Raw genomic sequence first — 16,527 nt, forward strand, 5'->3', positions numbered from 1 at the left:
TTGAAATTTTATGTGACAAATAATTATTTCTAGTGTAGAAATGAATCTACACTAACAATATCCAACAAAGTATCATTTTAACAGCTGGATTATTAGTAAAGTTAATATGGAATCGTATATAATCAAGTATTAATACATCATGAAATCAGGCAAAGAATTAATAATTAAATACCAAAGCGTGTTGATCGGAAACGTTATTAAATATTTTTGATTGTAAAATATTATTTTGTAAACCCATGGTAATACATGTTTTTAGCATTTGCAAAAGGTATTTATTGTATTCGAGATACACTCATAGAGTTAAATGTTCACATACTCTCTTAGAATGATATGAACGTGTTTAATTAAAGCTAATTAATTATTATCGATACTAAGGGAAAATATTATTTGGACATTAGTGTAATTTTATGTGTTAAACCAACATAAACACGACGCGATATTTCAAGAACTGTCTGGCCTCTTTTTCAGGCGATCAACCATAAAACATAGGTTAACACCTTTACTGAGACTAAATCCTTAAGTGAAAAAACTAATATCAATCTAATTCTGTACCGCAAGGCGTCTACCACTGTACTCTACAATAACTGCCTAGCTATAATACATGTAGTTAACAGATTCACTGTGGTACTATACTGATTGAGACCGACTGGTAACAATTTAAATATGCGTCGTGAGGCGTCTGTTGCAGTCAACGGGTTAAGGATACAAGCAAGTAGAAGTTGAAACACATTGTGATACATCTAGTCAACGCTCATTAGTGTGCCGTTTAGAAAACATTGCAAGTCAAAAACCAAATGTCTGAACATAGCACCATGTTAAATGAAACACGTAAACGTTGTTTTAGGATTTCGCGCTTGTGTGAAAAAATATAAAAGTACTAATAACGTTTATGTTTTTTTGTACGTGTTTATGTTCTAATAAATAACTTTGGCAAATCCGCAGTCCTGTTCATGTAAAATTGAGCACTCTACCCCTAACTACTGTTGTAATTTTAGTAACACTCATATAGTCCCGCCAAATTCCAAACTAATGGAAAAAATATTAACCGTACGCTTTTTGGTAAAACATTTGTCCCTCTTCCATCTGAAGAAAGAAAAAGAACATTTGTACTTTACGTAGCTAAGCAGGCAATTTAATTTTGTTCTGTGACAAATTTGTGTTTATTGCAATAAACATTATTACTCATCTCTGATTTTAATGCAAGCATCACTCGCTAGGGCTTTGCTTCTATGGCTTTTGCATACACCAGAATAGCATTTTGAACATCGGATGTATTTTTTTATAGTATTTTCTATACTTATTCTCTTGTGCAAATATCACATCTTCGTCGTTTATTGAAATGTTGTGGTCCAGGTTCTTCACGCTCTAGTTCCTATGTTCCCATACACCTTCTTATGATGCATCATTTTTTCTGATAAGTTTGGAAATTAAACTCTATTGCGTAATTTTATTATAATTAGGATCTTTTCATGCGAAATAAAAAGCTCTGGTTATGGCTGAGAGGCTCGTAGGATCATCAAGGTATTGACATCACGTATATCCATCATAGCGTACCAAACAATAAGTGCTCATCTACTTGTATGCTATTCAACAGAACAATTTGCAAATTTTTGCCAAAGAAATCCACGCTGGTTTTGAACCTGCTATAGAAATCAATATTTTTTCTCCATTTTAACTATAATTTTGTCTAATGTATGGACGATATAAAGATTTTTGCATTATTTTTCTTAGTCTATTTTTTCATAGTCTACGTATTGTGTATATTGACAGTTCAAAGTAGCCTCACCATACTTGGATACTGTTTCAGTGATTTTTTCATTAGTAAAATCTAGTAGTAGATTTTTCACATTATTATTCATCAATAGGCGCGTTCAAGGCTAGTCCACAAAAGGTCAGGGAGTTTTGGCACTATACTATGGCTCTTATTCTGCTGGCAGGTGGGTGACCTTTGTGCCACAATGTGTTTGATCACGACCAACAGTTATGTTGCTTCTAACTCATCTGGTTCTGCTGTGTCCGAAGGCTGCCAAGGGTCCATATACGCATCATTAGCAATATCATTATTGATGAGTCATCTCCATCTAAAATATTTTCAGTTGCTGGATGTTCCGCGTCTGAGCCCTCAGTTGGTAAGTCACCAATCATTGAGGCATTCAATAAAAACGGTCATAAAAACGATCACCGTCCGTAATGAAATTAAATTCTATTATTTATAGTACGGATTCACAAAGATATATAAACCAAAACTCAAACACATACACACACACACACACACACACACACACACACACACACACACACACACACACACACACATATCTGTGTGGTTAGTACTTCTATAAAACAGCAACACTTATACCATGGTCTGGCCTTACGGCACCTCAAGGTTTAATAAATTCTAAACTAAATTACAAATAATATAGGTAAAAGTAGAATGAGCTACCTCAGTGCTAAAGTGGTAAAAATAAATTAAAGAGTGTTGGAGTCTGAAAGTAGTAAATAGTAAGGGTTTTAAGTGAAATGGACTATTTTTGAAGGCATTTAATAACATCGTGGTTTTACAGTACATACACGGTTTAGATTTTGAAAAAAATTTATGACTCGTGGACAGTAGTTTGATGTAGTAAAGCTAATTATATTTTTAAACAGGAAACTTTTCATTTAGGGCTAGATATCCAGCAGGTGTGAAGGAATGAATCACTACGTAAACAGGTGAACGTGGACAACAATACTGATTGAAACACTATCAGGCTTCAGTCCTAGTTATTACTAAGTGGTGAGTCACTTGGTGCGACAATCATAAGTTACGGAAGTGATGCAGGAATAGTCCTGATATAGATCAGCAAAGAACGTCTTTGTGAATTCTTTGCTACACGGAAGACGATTGCTTGGAATGAACAACAGACCCGACCCTGAGGCGTCACGTCAGAGCTGTCTACACTGCTGGATACAAAAACTCTCGTATTTCCTTGCTATTGCGTTATAATTATTCACTATTTAAAGCCTTATTAGAGTTTTCCTATCTGTACAGCAATTCAATATTATTATTCAAATACTAGCTTATTAAAATTCATAAACCTATGATATACACGATGGATATTGACGGTTTTTATTTGCTTAGATTTATTAAGTGTAATTAAACTAAACATGAATACATATATTTAATTATTAACTTTATACTACTTGTATTTATGGTGGACTTGTTTGAGGTCAAATAGTTAGTATTATCAAGTAGGGCTGTTAATACGAAATATTTTTCTTTTTAGGGACGTTTACTGCACAGTGAACTCGATTTTAAATTACCTTATTTAATTGACTAAATTTTAAAACGATATCATGAACTAGTACTCAGGAAATCATTCAAACGAAGAGCAAAGCCATGTAGGCTGAAACGCGATAAAAGCAAGCCGGGTGCTGTATGCTCTGATTCAGGGTCGAAGTAACAACCTCCGGTGTGGAAAAATTAGCGTAAGTGCAAGCTTTATAGCACTTCTGTGGTAGGCTCGTTTGTTTTTCGTTTCAACAACTTTTACCAGCAATTATGCTTTTGCTTTTGAACAGTGTCTCCGTCCTACTGAATGTATTAGTATAATATTATTTAATATGCAACTTAACTATTTTAGATCTTCAATACACCTTACCAATAAAGAAACGAGGATATTTGAAATTAAAATACCTGTTTTTGTTTATGAGACACGTTTTACTTTCTTTACAATAAAAACAAAAAATCTTTTGTTGCATCTGGTACATTTTTTAACACTTAAAATCCCTATACTAAGTGGTGGATCATACTTAATTTATAGGTTTTGAATATTGTCACGAATATTTGACTATTTGTATAACTTTTTAGAATAATTCAAACAAGTTTGATCTTTTTCTCATCTAAATAAGGCTATCAAAATTGATGTTTTAAGAGATATTCGTTGATAAAAAACCTAAATCTTACGGTTTCTTTGTTCTGTGCCAAACTTACTTGTGTATATTCAAATATAACTGTTTATTATAGGACCAGATTTTTAAATTAGGTAGAATCCTGTCTAAAACCACTTATTAGTGTGAAGTCGATGTAACTTCATATTTATACAAATACTCTTATACAATTTATTGAGTATTTTCTTCATAAAAAATTAAATTTACATTAAAAATTTATCTTCACAACCAAAATAACATTAAGAAAATAACTCAAATAAGAGTTATAGTTTTAAAAGTGGTGTTAATTTTAATTCACTCTTCAATACTAAATTTAAATGAATTTCATAGAAACTTTAGATCTCTTCTAGGACTTACGCTATATAAAGGGTTTCCATTTGACCTCTGATGTCATCAATAGAAATAGGGCTCACCTGATATGTTGCATTTCTGTGCTTCAATCTGTTAGACCACCTTGATGAATTTCACAGACTTTATTTGTCTTTGTCTGGTGAACAGTGTCTCAAGAGCATGAATCCACTGTAAGGTTGCCAGCAACCACTCTAGGAAATACAGCTATTGCATAAGCCATCGGAATCACCGCGGTCATCGAAGGGAAACAGCTTCCTAGCAACGCTGATACACCTCTGCCTCCCATCCACCTTATTGCGGTGTTAGCCCCATATTACTAGATTTCTCTCTACGACTTATTCTGCAGAAAACCCGTTTGCAGCAAAATTGCTAATTCCAATTCCAGTATAAAATCATTTGGGTTTTCGGCCATTCAATCGAATAGAAGTCTTTAAGTGGTGAGTCACCCAAGTGAACTTCCTTTATTTGACAGAGAAGTGCAGGCACGAGATACTCACTTCTTTGCTATCTAGTAATGCAACAGCGATGCTGCTGTGCATACAAGGCCAGACAATGGTATGGGATAAGCAGCAAACTCCTGCATGCTGAGGTTTTAGAAAAGAGATAGCAGATTGTATGATGACTTTCTTTATTTAGATTTAAGAAGGGAATCAGAATTAGAAGCCAGTAGTAAAAATTTGAAGAGGGGTTGAATTAAATGCAGAATCAGTAAAATTAGCATGATGATACCTTAAACTCTCTTTGTATCTTTTAAAAGTTACTCATGCAGTTACATTTATATTTGTTACTTTATTAAAATCCTGATTCAACAACAGTTAACATGTATAATTTTTTTAGTGGTTGACGCTTCGTCAAAAGTCCCTTCAGGGGTACTTGACGGCCACATCATGGATCTAGGGAGCCATGACCAGTGTGTTTCCGTGGAAGCCCCCGACAAGTTATTTAGAGGACAGACCTGCGTTGTGGAAACTAGAGGATTTCTTCCAGATGCTATCGACAAACTGAGTCCTGAGGTAAATATTGTTAAGTTATAATGTAGTAAAAAACAAAAATTATGAACTTTTTTACCCTGTGAATTAGTAACTAACACAATGTTTACTTGACGTAATAGAAATTGAAACTAAAACATGCAATAAATAAAAATTTTAAACAAGATAACAATAAATAAAAATAAGAAGTATTATGCTTTCTTCACAATCATGTACTGGTATAATACATGTAGTATGTATCTGTTTATACGTAAGCAAATATTTTTATACTCTGTAAACAAAACTGTAAATGAAAGAAATCAATCTATAGTTTGACATTGTAGATAGTATTTCTAGCTTGTCTAAAAAATCGCTTTGCACAATCATAGGAGAGTTCACAGTATTAAACAAGGCCAACGAGTTTTTCACACGTTACACCATTTGAAGGTCGATATACGAAGACTGCAACTAAAAAATTATGGCGCAGTTTACGTTTTGTTAGAAAACTCCAATCCTACATCCTACGTCTATTATGTAATCAGGTACTCAAGGTCTTACTGTTATTTTGTTGCAATACGAACATATAGCCAGTGAGAATGTGCTGTAGTCACAGGTACAATCAGCCTTTAAAATTATATGTATACCTTCTCCTTACTTATACAACAAAACATTATACATTCCAAAATAATTTCATTAAATTCGATGTTTTTAAATATAGTTTTGTTGGTTACTAAATACAGTACATATCAGGGAAACGTTTGTGCTGTATAGCTTTTTTGTGGTTGCAAAAACACCAATAACCTCCTGGGTTATACATTATAAAATTGGATTTCTTATTGTTATGGGGTAATAAGATAATCAACGCTTGGCATGGTACCTACGGAAGCTCTGGTGAACTGAATTACAATGTTACTAGTAACCGCATTACTTCTTCAGTGAACGTTGTACGGAAGTGTGTTAACCTGCAATTAACATTTTTACTAAGATCAAATATCATAAATTTTGTAATTTAACTATTGGTCTGATAAAAAGTGAGATAAATTTCATTCCATAAATATTTTATACACCCACAATTTGGTAATTCGTTTCGAAATTGATTGATACCAATAATACGAAAGTTCCAAAATCAACTCCCTGCGAATTCAAATCTGAAGGACAACACATTTGGACAAAATTGACATATTCATTACTTAAGTATGAAAATAAAATAGCATATATTTTTAGAAATACCACCCACGAATAATGGCTTAAAATAACTCAAAAGAAACCTTTTGACTGTAAAGATAAGCAATATGTTTGACAGCTGATCCCGTTACAGAACGCAACCTACCACACTGTTTAGAGATTTCATACTTTCGGCAAACGAATACCGAGGTTAAAAACAAAGGAAACCATCTGGTTTGCCTGCAAAGTAGACATACATTTACTTTTAGGGAATTAGACTAATCTTAAACATCATTAGTAAATCCGGACTGTTTGAAAAGTTAATGTCTTTGTGTGCTTGCCACGTAGGTTTGTTAACACACTATCACAAAGATACTTTGAAATAAATAGAATATATTTAGCATCAATTAGATTTTTCACTCTGCCCTTTACCCGAAGTAGAATATAAGCGCTGTAGTAGACGATTTTTGAATGCAGTAGGTTTCCCAGTCCAATATATATATATATATATATATATATATATATATATATATATATATATATATATATATATATATACATTTTGTCTCAGGGACTAAATTGGCAAACAATCACTCCTTTAAGAGTAAGAGTAACTAATCATTAGTTTGATATTTGCAATAATTATGAGAGACCATTATCCATAAATATGATTTAAAATGATAAACATTATTTAAAAATTGCTTCAAAATAAAAGGAATTTGTAATTTAGAATTAAATCCTAAACTCAATTTAAATATATTAAATTTAAAGAATTTTAAAATTTAGGCAACCAGATGGTTTAAATATAAGATAAACCCCTATTCATCCTGTAACAGTTTTATTTCTTTTTTCAAAATTTACAAATATTCTATAAAACATCTGATGGCACATTTGTTGTTAATTTGTTCAGAAAACTCAAAATATAGACTATACATGTCTACTATTTTTTCCGTCGTATACTGAATTTATCCTCACTGAAAAGTATATTGATTGTATACAAAGCCTATGCATTATTGTTCTTTTAAAAAAAATCAGATTTGGTGTCAGAAATATAATTACAAATATGATTCAGAATTACTGCTTTATATGCGAAACCTAATATAAAAGCAATTAACCCTCTGATCCTCTCAACAATGAGCACTGAAAAATGTAAACGTGATGTGCCTACTTCTGCTTCAAAAATATCATAGGACTCCATTGTATTACACCATAAGTAGTTTCACTAAGAAATGTGATAATGTGAATTTATTATTCATAGACCTCGGCTAAAGAGATCAAATTTATTGAAATCATTAGAGGTTTTCAATCAAATATCCTACTTCAGGAAAAGTACTTCAGAGAAATTTAAATCAGTATTTAGATGGTATTCATAACATTTTTTTCATTCTCTAAAATCAGGACTTCCCAACTTAAAGTCTAACTATTTTGGTATGGATTAGGGGATAGGAACATTTTTCAGCTATTAATTGGATCTGGAGTGTTTTTATCCCATCTAAAAAAAGACATGCCTATGGCGCCCCTATTATTCGACAGGAAATTGCTACGAATTAAGTGGTACCAAGTATATATTTCAGAGTCGTTAATAACATACCTCACGTAATTATTCATAAAACATCAATACGGTTCTGAATAACGTAATAGTATTCTAAACAAGGTATGTTAATTGATTACGGGCTATATAATCAACAATAACAGCTACACAAAAACTGTAAGTATATATATGAATGCCAGTAATGAATATTGAAGGGTTGAGCTGTCTGAATATGTATTGCTTACTATTCAAGAAACTCAGAAATAGCTTGGAATACAGAATAATGAAACATTATTACATTGCCTTGCATTATGCATTGCATCACGACAACACGATTATTACAAAGCTAATGTATGTGTTTAACGAGACATTAATCTGCTTAGTATAAATACAAAATTTAGTAATGTTAATTTAATTTATTACTGGGTATACTATTATTGCAAACAAGCTATGGTAATTGATAACGAGATATAGAATCAACAATAACAGCAACAAAACTATAAAATAAAAACAAGAGATTTACGTAACGCCAGTAATGAATATTGAGTGAGTGAGCTGTATGAATATGTATTGCTTATTTTTCAAGAAATTGAGAAATAGCTTGGAATAAAGAAAAATGAAACGCTATCACATTGCCTTTAAGGTTATTACCATGCCGATTTACGAGTTGAATGAGAGATTAATTAGTTTATTATAAAAATACGAAATTTCATAACGTTTATGTTACTGCCTTCGAAAACAATATCAGACATACGATTTTTGTCCTTGGAGGCAGCATTTACGAAACGAAGAAAACAAAAATCATCTGTGCTGAAATAATGTCTATACAGTATAAAACCGCACGTTTCGTAATATAAGAAATGTGTATAATTTCTTTAGATATTGTTACTTACATCAATCATCTTTACAATATAAACTGTTATACATCTCTTAATAACTGTTATCCGACAAACAAAACTTGACAGTTCTGGAATGTTTTTAGAGGTCTCTTTTCGTGTCCATCCGGACAGATTTCCTGTTCACGTTCTGCGTGCCTTCCACCTGCACCGCCCAAGATGTCAAAGCTCACCTAAACGTAATCTTGAATTCCGTCAACGCCTCTGCAATTATGTTCGACTCCAGCTGTTCCTCCAATATTCCAATATCCTTTGACGCAACAGAGTGGATGGTCATGTAAGTATACAGTTTGAGTTTCTTTCTAAACCTGTCGAACATATTCAGGTCAAGATTCAAGGTTCAAGATTCAGATGGCAGTGGCTGAGCAGTGTACACGTAAACAAAAGTTGCTCTTCCAAACTTTAGTTATTTTAGCGTTTAAGTGCTTAAGTGCTTAAATGTATTTAAAATAGTGAGTTTTAATTGCTTCATAAGCCCATATCAGTGTTTTAAGGTAGTTATTAAGTGGTATCAAGTGTATTTATTTGTTTTGTACAACAGTGAACCAAACATAACCTACAATGTCGATTTCGTGTAGTGTTTGTAACAAGGGCCTAGGTAACAGGCTAAAGGTTACTTGTTGTGACTGTGATCAATCCTTTCATGGATCTTGTGTAAAGATGAGCAAGGTTGATATTGACTATCTGGCTAGTGAGCAAGTTGTGTGGAGGTGTGAGCCTTGCAGTGTAAATAGGCGTAGCAGTTTGAGGCTGGAATCTAAGGCTATGAAGGAACTCTGTCACTGGAGGATGTCATGAAGTCAATTGATGAACTTAGAAGTGATAATAAGGTGTCCATGAGGGATTTTAATGAATCATATGAACTACTGAACAATAAGATTGATGACAACACTGATGCCCTGAAAGAAAACACAGCCAAAATGCGTGAGTACCTAGAAATAATAGATTCTCTTAAAAATGAAAATAAAAAAGCTGAAAGAAAAAGTGCAGTGTTGGAAACTAAAAGTAGAAGATTATGGAGCAGTATTCTCGGAGGAACTGTATTGAAATACAAGGAGTTCCATCTTAGTGATGACGAGGTATTCGATAGTGTGAAAAATGTGGGTCAGGCTCTGGGCATGGAAATAACCGAATCAATGGTTGATGCATGTCATTTACTGGGGAAAAGACCTAATGCTACTGATTCTCGCGGGAATTATAGTCAAGTTTGTACGAAGAATTGATGCTGAGACTTTGTTGTCAAAAAGAAGAGGTAAGAAGCTGTCCACCAGGCATCTAGGACTTTCAACAGACTCTCCTGTCTATGTTAATGAGTCTCTAACACCAGAGAGAAGGAGGCTATTTGCCATGGCTAGAAAGGTTAGGTCTGATAAAGAACTTTAAGTGGCTATGGGTTAGAGGTGGGAAGATTTTTTCTTAGAAAATCTGATGGAGAGAACCAGTTATACTTGTAAAGTGCCAAGCTGACTTAGAAAAATTGTAAGTTATAGATTAAATTTTTTTTTTGTTTTCTTTCAAAATAATATAATTGTTGTTGTTAGTTTATTAGCTGTTACTAGGTTAGTTTGTCTTTTTGTATATTATTGAATACTATTAGATTAACATGTCACAATATGAAACTATAGATTTCATTAATAAAAATGCTGGTTTTGTTGTAATCCACCAAATATAAGAAGTTTAAGATCAAAATTTTGACATCTTTTTAGCTGAATTGACAGCAATTGAGAAACCTCCTCAAGTGATTGTGTTAACAGAAATTTGGGTAAATAGTAACGAAACAAGTTTTTTTAACATCCCCAACACTGTTCTTTCTATAATGCTAATGATAAATATAGGGCTGGTGGTGTAGCTGTATATATCCACACAAATATCAATCAAACTAAAGCATCAGATGTGAAATTTAAACTCAGCTGATATAATAGAGCTATCATTTCAAATGTTAGGTTATGATTTCATAATTTTTAGCAATTTATAGGTTACAGCAAAAAAACCACTGATTCATTTTTATTTGAATTAAACTCTTATATGAATAAAGATTATATAAAGAAATGTAATAACCTACTAATTATAGGAGACATTAATATAAATTATCTAGAGCAAAGCAGTGTTATGGATAATTATAAACTTACATTAGCTTCCAATGGATTAGAATCCCTAATCAACGTCCCTACAAGGATCACAAACTTATCTAAAACTTGTATTGACCATATAATTGTAAAAATAAGAAATAAAAACAAAGTTAGAACTGAGGCTGCAGTAATTGATTGTCAGATAAACGGATCATTGTTTAAACAGCTGTTTGGTTCTGGAGGCCAGGTTGGGGGATTGCGTCAGCTGATTCGGTTAAATTTAGAAATAGTCAATGCCCTTATCGCATCAACCATGACCAACTCAACAATTTACTTGATAATGTGGACTGGAATGGTGTGTTATTAGAAACTTAATGCTAATAGTGCTTTTGATATGTTTTTTAACAAATTTTCTTTATTTAATAAATGAAAGTAGGAAAGAAGTACATTATAAAAATTGCAGTATAAATAAATTAAAACCATGGATGAATGATATTATTTGTAAACGTATAAAGATGAGGAACTTGTTAGTGAAAAAAGTGAAAAAAAACAACCAAACAATACTTTATTGAAATCGCAATTTATAGAAATTAGAAATAAACTTCAGACCGATATTCGCAACCTAAAGAATAAATATTATGAATCATTGTTTAGCAGACATAAAGGAAACTCAAAAGAAACTTGGAAAATTGTTAAGGAAATAACAAACCAGAAACCCAGTAGAGATTCTATAGTAACATTAGAAATTGATGGCAGGCATGTAAATGAGCCTCGTGTAGTAGCTAATGAATTTAATAATTATTTTCTTTCTGTTGCTGAAAAACTAAGTGTAAATAAAAACAAATCAGATATTTTATCCACTCTAAATTATAAAGAGTATTTTATCGAAAGGCCAGTTTTAAAATCAATGTATATGGCCCCAGTACTAGAGACAGATGTTAGGGAAGCGGTGAACTCATTAAAGAATGGGACTTCTCCTGGAGTTGATGGTATTAATTCACATATTATTAAAAAAATATTATCAAAAAATTGCTCCTGTCCTGGACGACGTATGTTATCAATTTGAGTTTTGAGACAGGGGTTTTCCCTGGAAAGTTGAAGGAGGCTGTGGTGATTCCAATTCATAAAAGCAGCTCGAACCTGGCTTGTAATAACTACAGACCCATCTCTTTGCTTTCTTCCTTTTCAAAAATTTATGAAAAAATAATGAAGAAAAGATTAATACTATTTTTAGAAAAAGTAAAATTCTTTAGTACAAATCCAATTTGGTTTTAGACAGGGAATGAATACGGAAAACTGCATTACTAGATTTTATGGATAGGGTATCAAAATGGAATGAATGATGGAATGCGAGTGAGTAGTCTATTTTTAGATATTCAAAAGGCTTTTGATACAGTTGATCACAGAATATTGCTACATAAGATGTACAATTGTGGTGTGTAAGAGGTGTTGTGTACAGATGGTTTAAAAGTTACTTGCTGAATCGATCTCAGTGTGTAAGAATAAATGGGATTTTGAGTAATATAGGAGTAATAAAATATGGTGTTCCACAAGGATCTGTTTTGGGAGCAATACTTTTTCTAAATTTATATTAACGATCTATGCTGTGCAAAATTTAATGGGAATAGTAACATCATTCGCCGACGATACAGCACTTTGCTATGTTGAACGGAATTGGAATGAAATTAGAACTAAAAATGAATTCAGACTTAGAAGCGCTTCAATGGTGGTTTTCAAAAAAACAACATGGTACTTAGCTCTGCTAAAAACTAGATTTATGAATTTTAGTTTAAGACGAGAGGTTATTTTTGAAAATAAAATTTTTTATAAATGCATTGATTGTATCAGTGGAGGCGGGCAGTGTTCTACTGTTTGTGCTGAAGTAAAACCTGTGGACAATATAAAATACTTGGGAGTAGTATTGGACAGGGAACTAAAATTTAAGAATCATATCATGAATTTTGAAATCAAAAATAAATAGTACTTTAAGGTTATTTTATTTTTTACGAAATATATGCAGTAAAGAATTATTACGGGTTCTATATTTTTCACTAGTGCATAGTCGATTGGATTATGGAATAATTTGCTGGGGAGGGACTTATCGTTCAAATATCAAACCAATCTACATGATTCAAAAACGTTTTATACGAATAATAGGAAAGAAAAAAGCTTAAAACTGAAAAATCTTTCCCAATTTTTTGCAATTTGAAAAATCTTACCCCTGCAATATATGTTCGTATATAAAGTTTTTAAAAAATATTTTTCATTCGTAGCAGATGCTGCATAACTGATAAGGCTTTTAAGTCTAAACTAAGAAATGCAGCTAGTTTTACTGTACCCAAACCTTCCAATACATACTTCACAAAAAACATATTACTTTTTAGCACCAAGAATGTTTAATAAATTGCCAACTGAAATTCAAAATTTAAGAACAGCAACCTTTTTTGCTAATAAAGTTAGAATGTGGTTGTTTACTGTTGAAAATATTGAAGATAAGATGTTTAATATAGTTCAATAGAACATTCCTTTCATAACTAGTAGTATACTATCCTTATTATGATTGCATAGAAACGCTTGAAAAACCTTTTGCCATACAATTCAATTCTAACAATATTTATAAATTTAAATAACGTCAAAAAATATAAATTAACTTTGGAAAGACATTTCCTGGGACTGAAGGGGCTTATACAAAACTGCACTTGAACGATACATTTTCTTTTGAAATATCAGTATGTTAAAGTTTGGAAAATTATAATGTTAATGTGTGTATGTATGTATATATATATATATATGTATGTATATGTAATATATATTTATACTCTGTTTTGCCATAATATTACAGGATTTCTAGTGGTGAAAGTACCTCCAAACAGGCACTGCCTTGGAGTACTCTAGTTCCGAATAAATAATAATAAATATCCAATATATTTTGTACAATACATGACCCAACATTCTGATTTAATTTTGTTATATTTAAATGTGTCAATCCATGGAATTTCACAGTAATATTGTACTTTATATTTGTTGTGCATGTATGAATGTGAAGAGTGTATGTACTTTTATCCATGTTGGAATGAATGCGTTAAGTTTTAAGGATGTAAAGTTAGGCTTGGCACTTAGTTTAAGATACTTTTAGATTTCAATTATTGTGGTAATGGCAAATGTATTTTGTTACCTAAGTATATTATTATGGTTTTTTATTATCCTGTATTTGTACAAAGAACTATGTAATGTATTTATTTGGAAAATAAATTATTATTAGGCCTATTAAATTATTATTATTATATATTACCGTGTCCATGCCAACTTCCTTTCATCCCATTTTTTTAGTGTCGTTTTATTCTTTCTCACCAGTGATATAAAACTTTTTCTTTAAGTTTCATTTCTTCACGGGGTTATTCATCCTTATAATTAATGATTCTTTTATAAGGCTGGATATAGTAAATTAAGCCAGTGAAATTAGTTTATCGAGTAAAATAAAAACTAGGAATAAATTTAATAGCGGCCCAAAATATGAAGCTACAATGCGATTTAAAGTACACATTTGAACTTGCAATTTCCAAGCACTTTCTTAAATAAAATCCGTATCGGAAGGGAATACAGTTTAGTTGGGTCTGTTTTAATTTTGTGGGTGTGGTTACAACTATGATAGCTCCCTCTTTTCATACACCACATAGATTTGTGAGAGCGTACTATAGAGTGGTAAAATGCTTTAAAGATTGACAAGATTTTAAAACCAACCCTACATAGCTTTTATGGGTTCATCCTTAATAATTGATTACGCTAAATGATCAAGAATAATACTTATATCTTTTTCTAAACATGATAAAAATCAGAGCTAATGTATACAATGCTATTACAAGGATTTATATGATATAGTTTTTTAAGAGTAAATTATATTAATAATACGAACTACCCGAGAATAGCAAATATGAAGAATCTTCAATATACCAGTTGCCTCTTATCATGTTTTTCTGTATCCGTCGTCACTATCTGATAGATATTTTCACTCGATCACCTTTCATTACTTTTTTAATGTTATTATATAGATCCCATAACACGGTTTAATACCTCTTACTTGTCAAATGCCTGATATTTTTTAGATTGTTGGTTCATGAGAGTGTTTGTTATAGTTTTAGTAATGTATTCACTGTTTTCTTCAAGCAATTTTATTTTGAAAATATAATATCAAATAATAAGAACCAAATGGTATGGTTATAGTGTGTATGAGTATTTAGAAGATTGTTTCATATCTTTTATGTAAGTTTTGAATAGAAATCTTGATTTAAGTATTCCTTCAGTTTTTGTATGAACTCCTGCTTTCAAAACAAATAGAAAACAGTACTGCATTTTTGTAAAATTACAGCATATGAAATTTTACTATGCTGGAAAATTCTAATTGCACTGAATGTAGTGTTTTTTTAGTATATATGTTTGATCGTATTAATACTAATGTACTATATTACTAATGTATGTTTGGTTTGGTTTAGTGAATTATACATATAAGTGTCACTCCATACGCAGTACGGATCAATCATTAATCATTATTAGTAGTACTATATCTGTAACATAACACTATATATGTAAAAATAATTCAAGGGAGCAAAACAAAACATATCTGCAAATGTTTCAGACTCCTGGGTGTGGTTATCGTGGCCCTTGTGGTACTCAGCACCTCGTACGAGAATTCTAGCATGGGAAATGGTAAGACCATTCAGCTTATTATTGCAAAAATATATGAACTTTCATTCTGCCTGTATAAGTTTATAAGTTGGAATTTGATACAGTCGTCTCTAGTATCAATGAAACTTTTAGTTTCAAATTTGCTTCAAATTAACATTTTTGCTGTAATATTTATTACTGTGTCCCCTGATAAATGTCCCTTTTATTAATTAATTGACTCTTTTGCTACCTTATCAAATTCTCATTTTTCAACTACCAAAGCCGATTTTCTTAGAGGATCAAATAAAAGTAATATTTTATTGTTATTATTCATAATCTTTACTTCTTTTATTCACATTTTCTTTTTTTAGTGTTCAGTGTTGTTCTTACATTAGCTTTTGTACTGTTATCTTTTATTTTTTTCTATACTTATTAACATTGACTCACTCACTCTCTTCGCCATTTCCACAGCTCCAGATTTTCTCATTTCACCTACGCTTTCTTGCAATGACCACCCACAATGATAGTTAGTTACCAATTTCCAGACAAGAACACCCTACTGTGTGCCTTCTCCTTGAGAACCAACGGTCGTCAGATGCTATCCACACAGACGTCCTCCGCGGCCCTGACGTGTCTTAATGGCTTACGGGTTCTAGCCCTGATCTGGATTATGACGGGGCACAGGATGCTGCAGATGTTAGGGGCCGTTAAACTGCGTCAAAAAGATATAATGGAGGTAAGTATCAAACTTGTATGTTATCTTGTTAATTGTAAACAATAAATTTCCTCGGTCACCAAAGTTGTCAACTGTTTACCTTTGGTTATTGTCGTCATCAACGATTTTCGATAAATCGTTTAACTTATAAGAAAATAGTTTTATTCCATAAAACCTCCCCATAGCTTCTGAAAAATACGTTACACTGCCATGGATTACGGGTAAGATGGAACAAGATGAG

At 31.9% G+C, this 16,527-nt stretch overlaps 1 protein-coding gene across 1 annotated transcript in view; it reads left to right on the forward strand.

Moving 5' to 3' along the window:
* The window catches only part of LOC124354083 (nose resistant to fluoxetine protein 6-like), a 46,964-nt gene that overhangs the window by 13,935 nt on the left and 16,502 nt on the right, over window positions 1-16,527 (forward strand). The window contains exons 3-6 of the mRNA XM_046804287.1: window positions 5,119-5,294; window positions 8,927-9,117; window positions 15,543-15,613; window positions 16,117-16,307. Of these exons, the coding sequence (XP_046660243.1) occupies window positions 5,119-5,294; window positions 8,927-9,117; window positions 15,543-15,613; window positions 16,117-16,307 (629 nt within the window). The remainder of the gene's footprint in view (window positions 1-5,118; window positions 5,295-8,926; window positions 9,118-15,542; window positions 15,614-16,116; window positions 16,308-16,527) is intronic.

The sequence above is a fragment of the Homalodisca vitripennis genome, chromosome 2 (genome assembly GCF_021130785.1).
Source record: "Homalodisca vitripennis isolate AUS2020 chromosome 2, UT_GWSS_2.1, whole genome shotgun sequence".
Taxonomy (NCBI): domain Eukaryota; kingdom Metazoa; phylum Arthropoda; class Insecta; order Hemiptera; family Cicadellidae; genus Homalodisca; species Homalodisca vitripennis.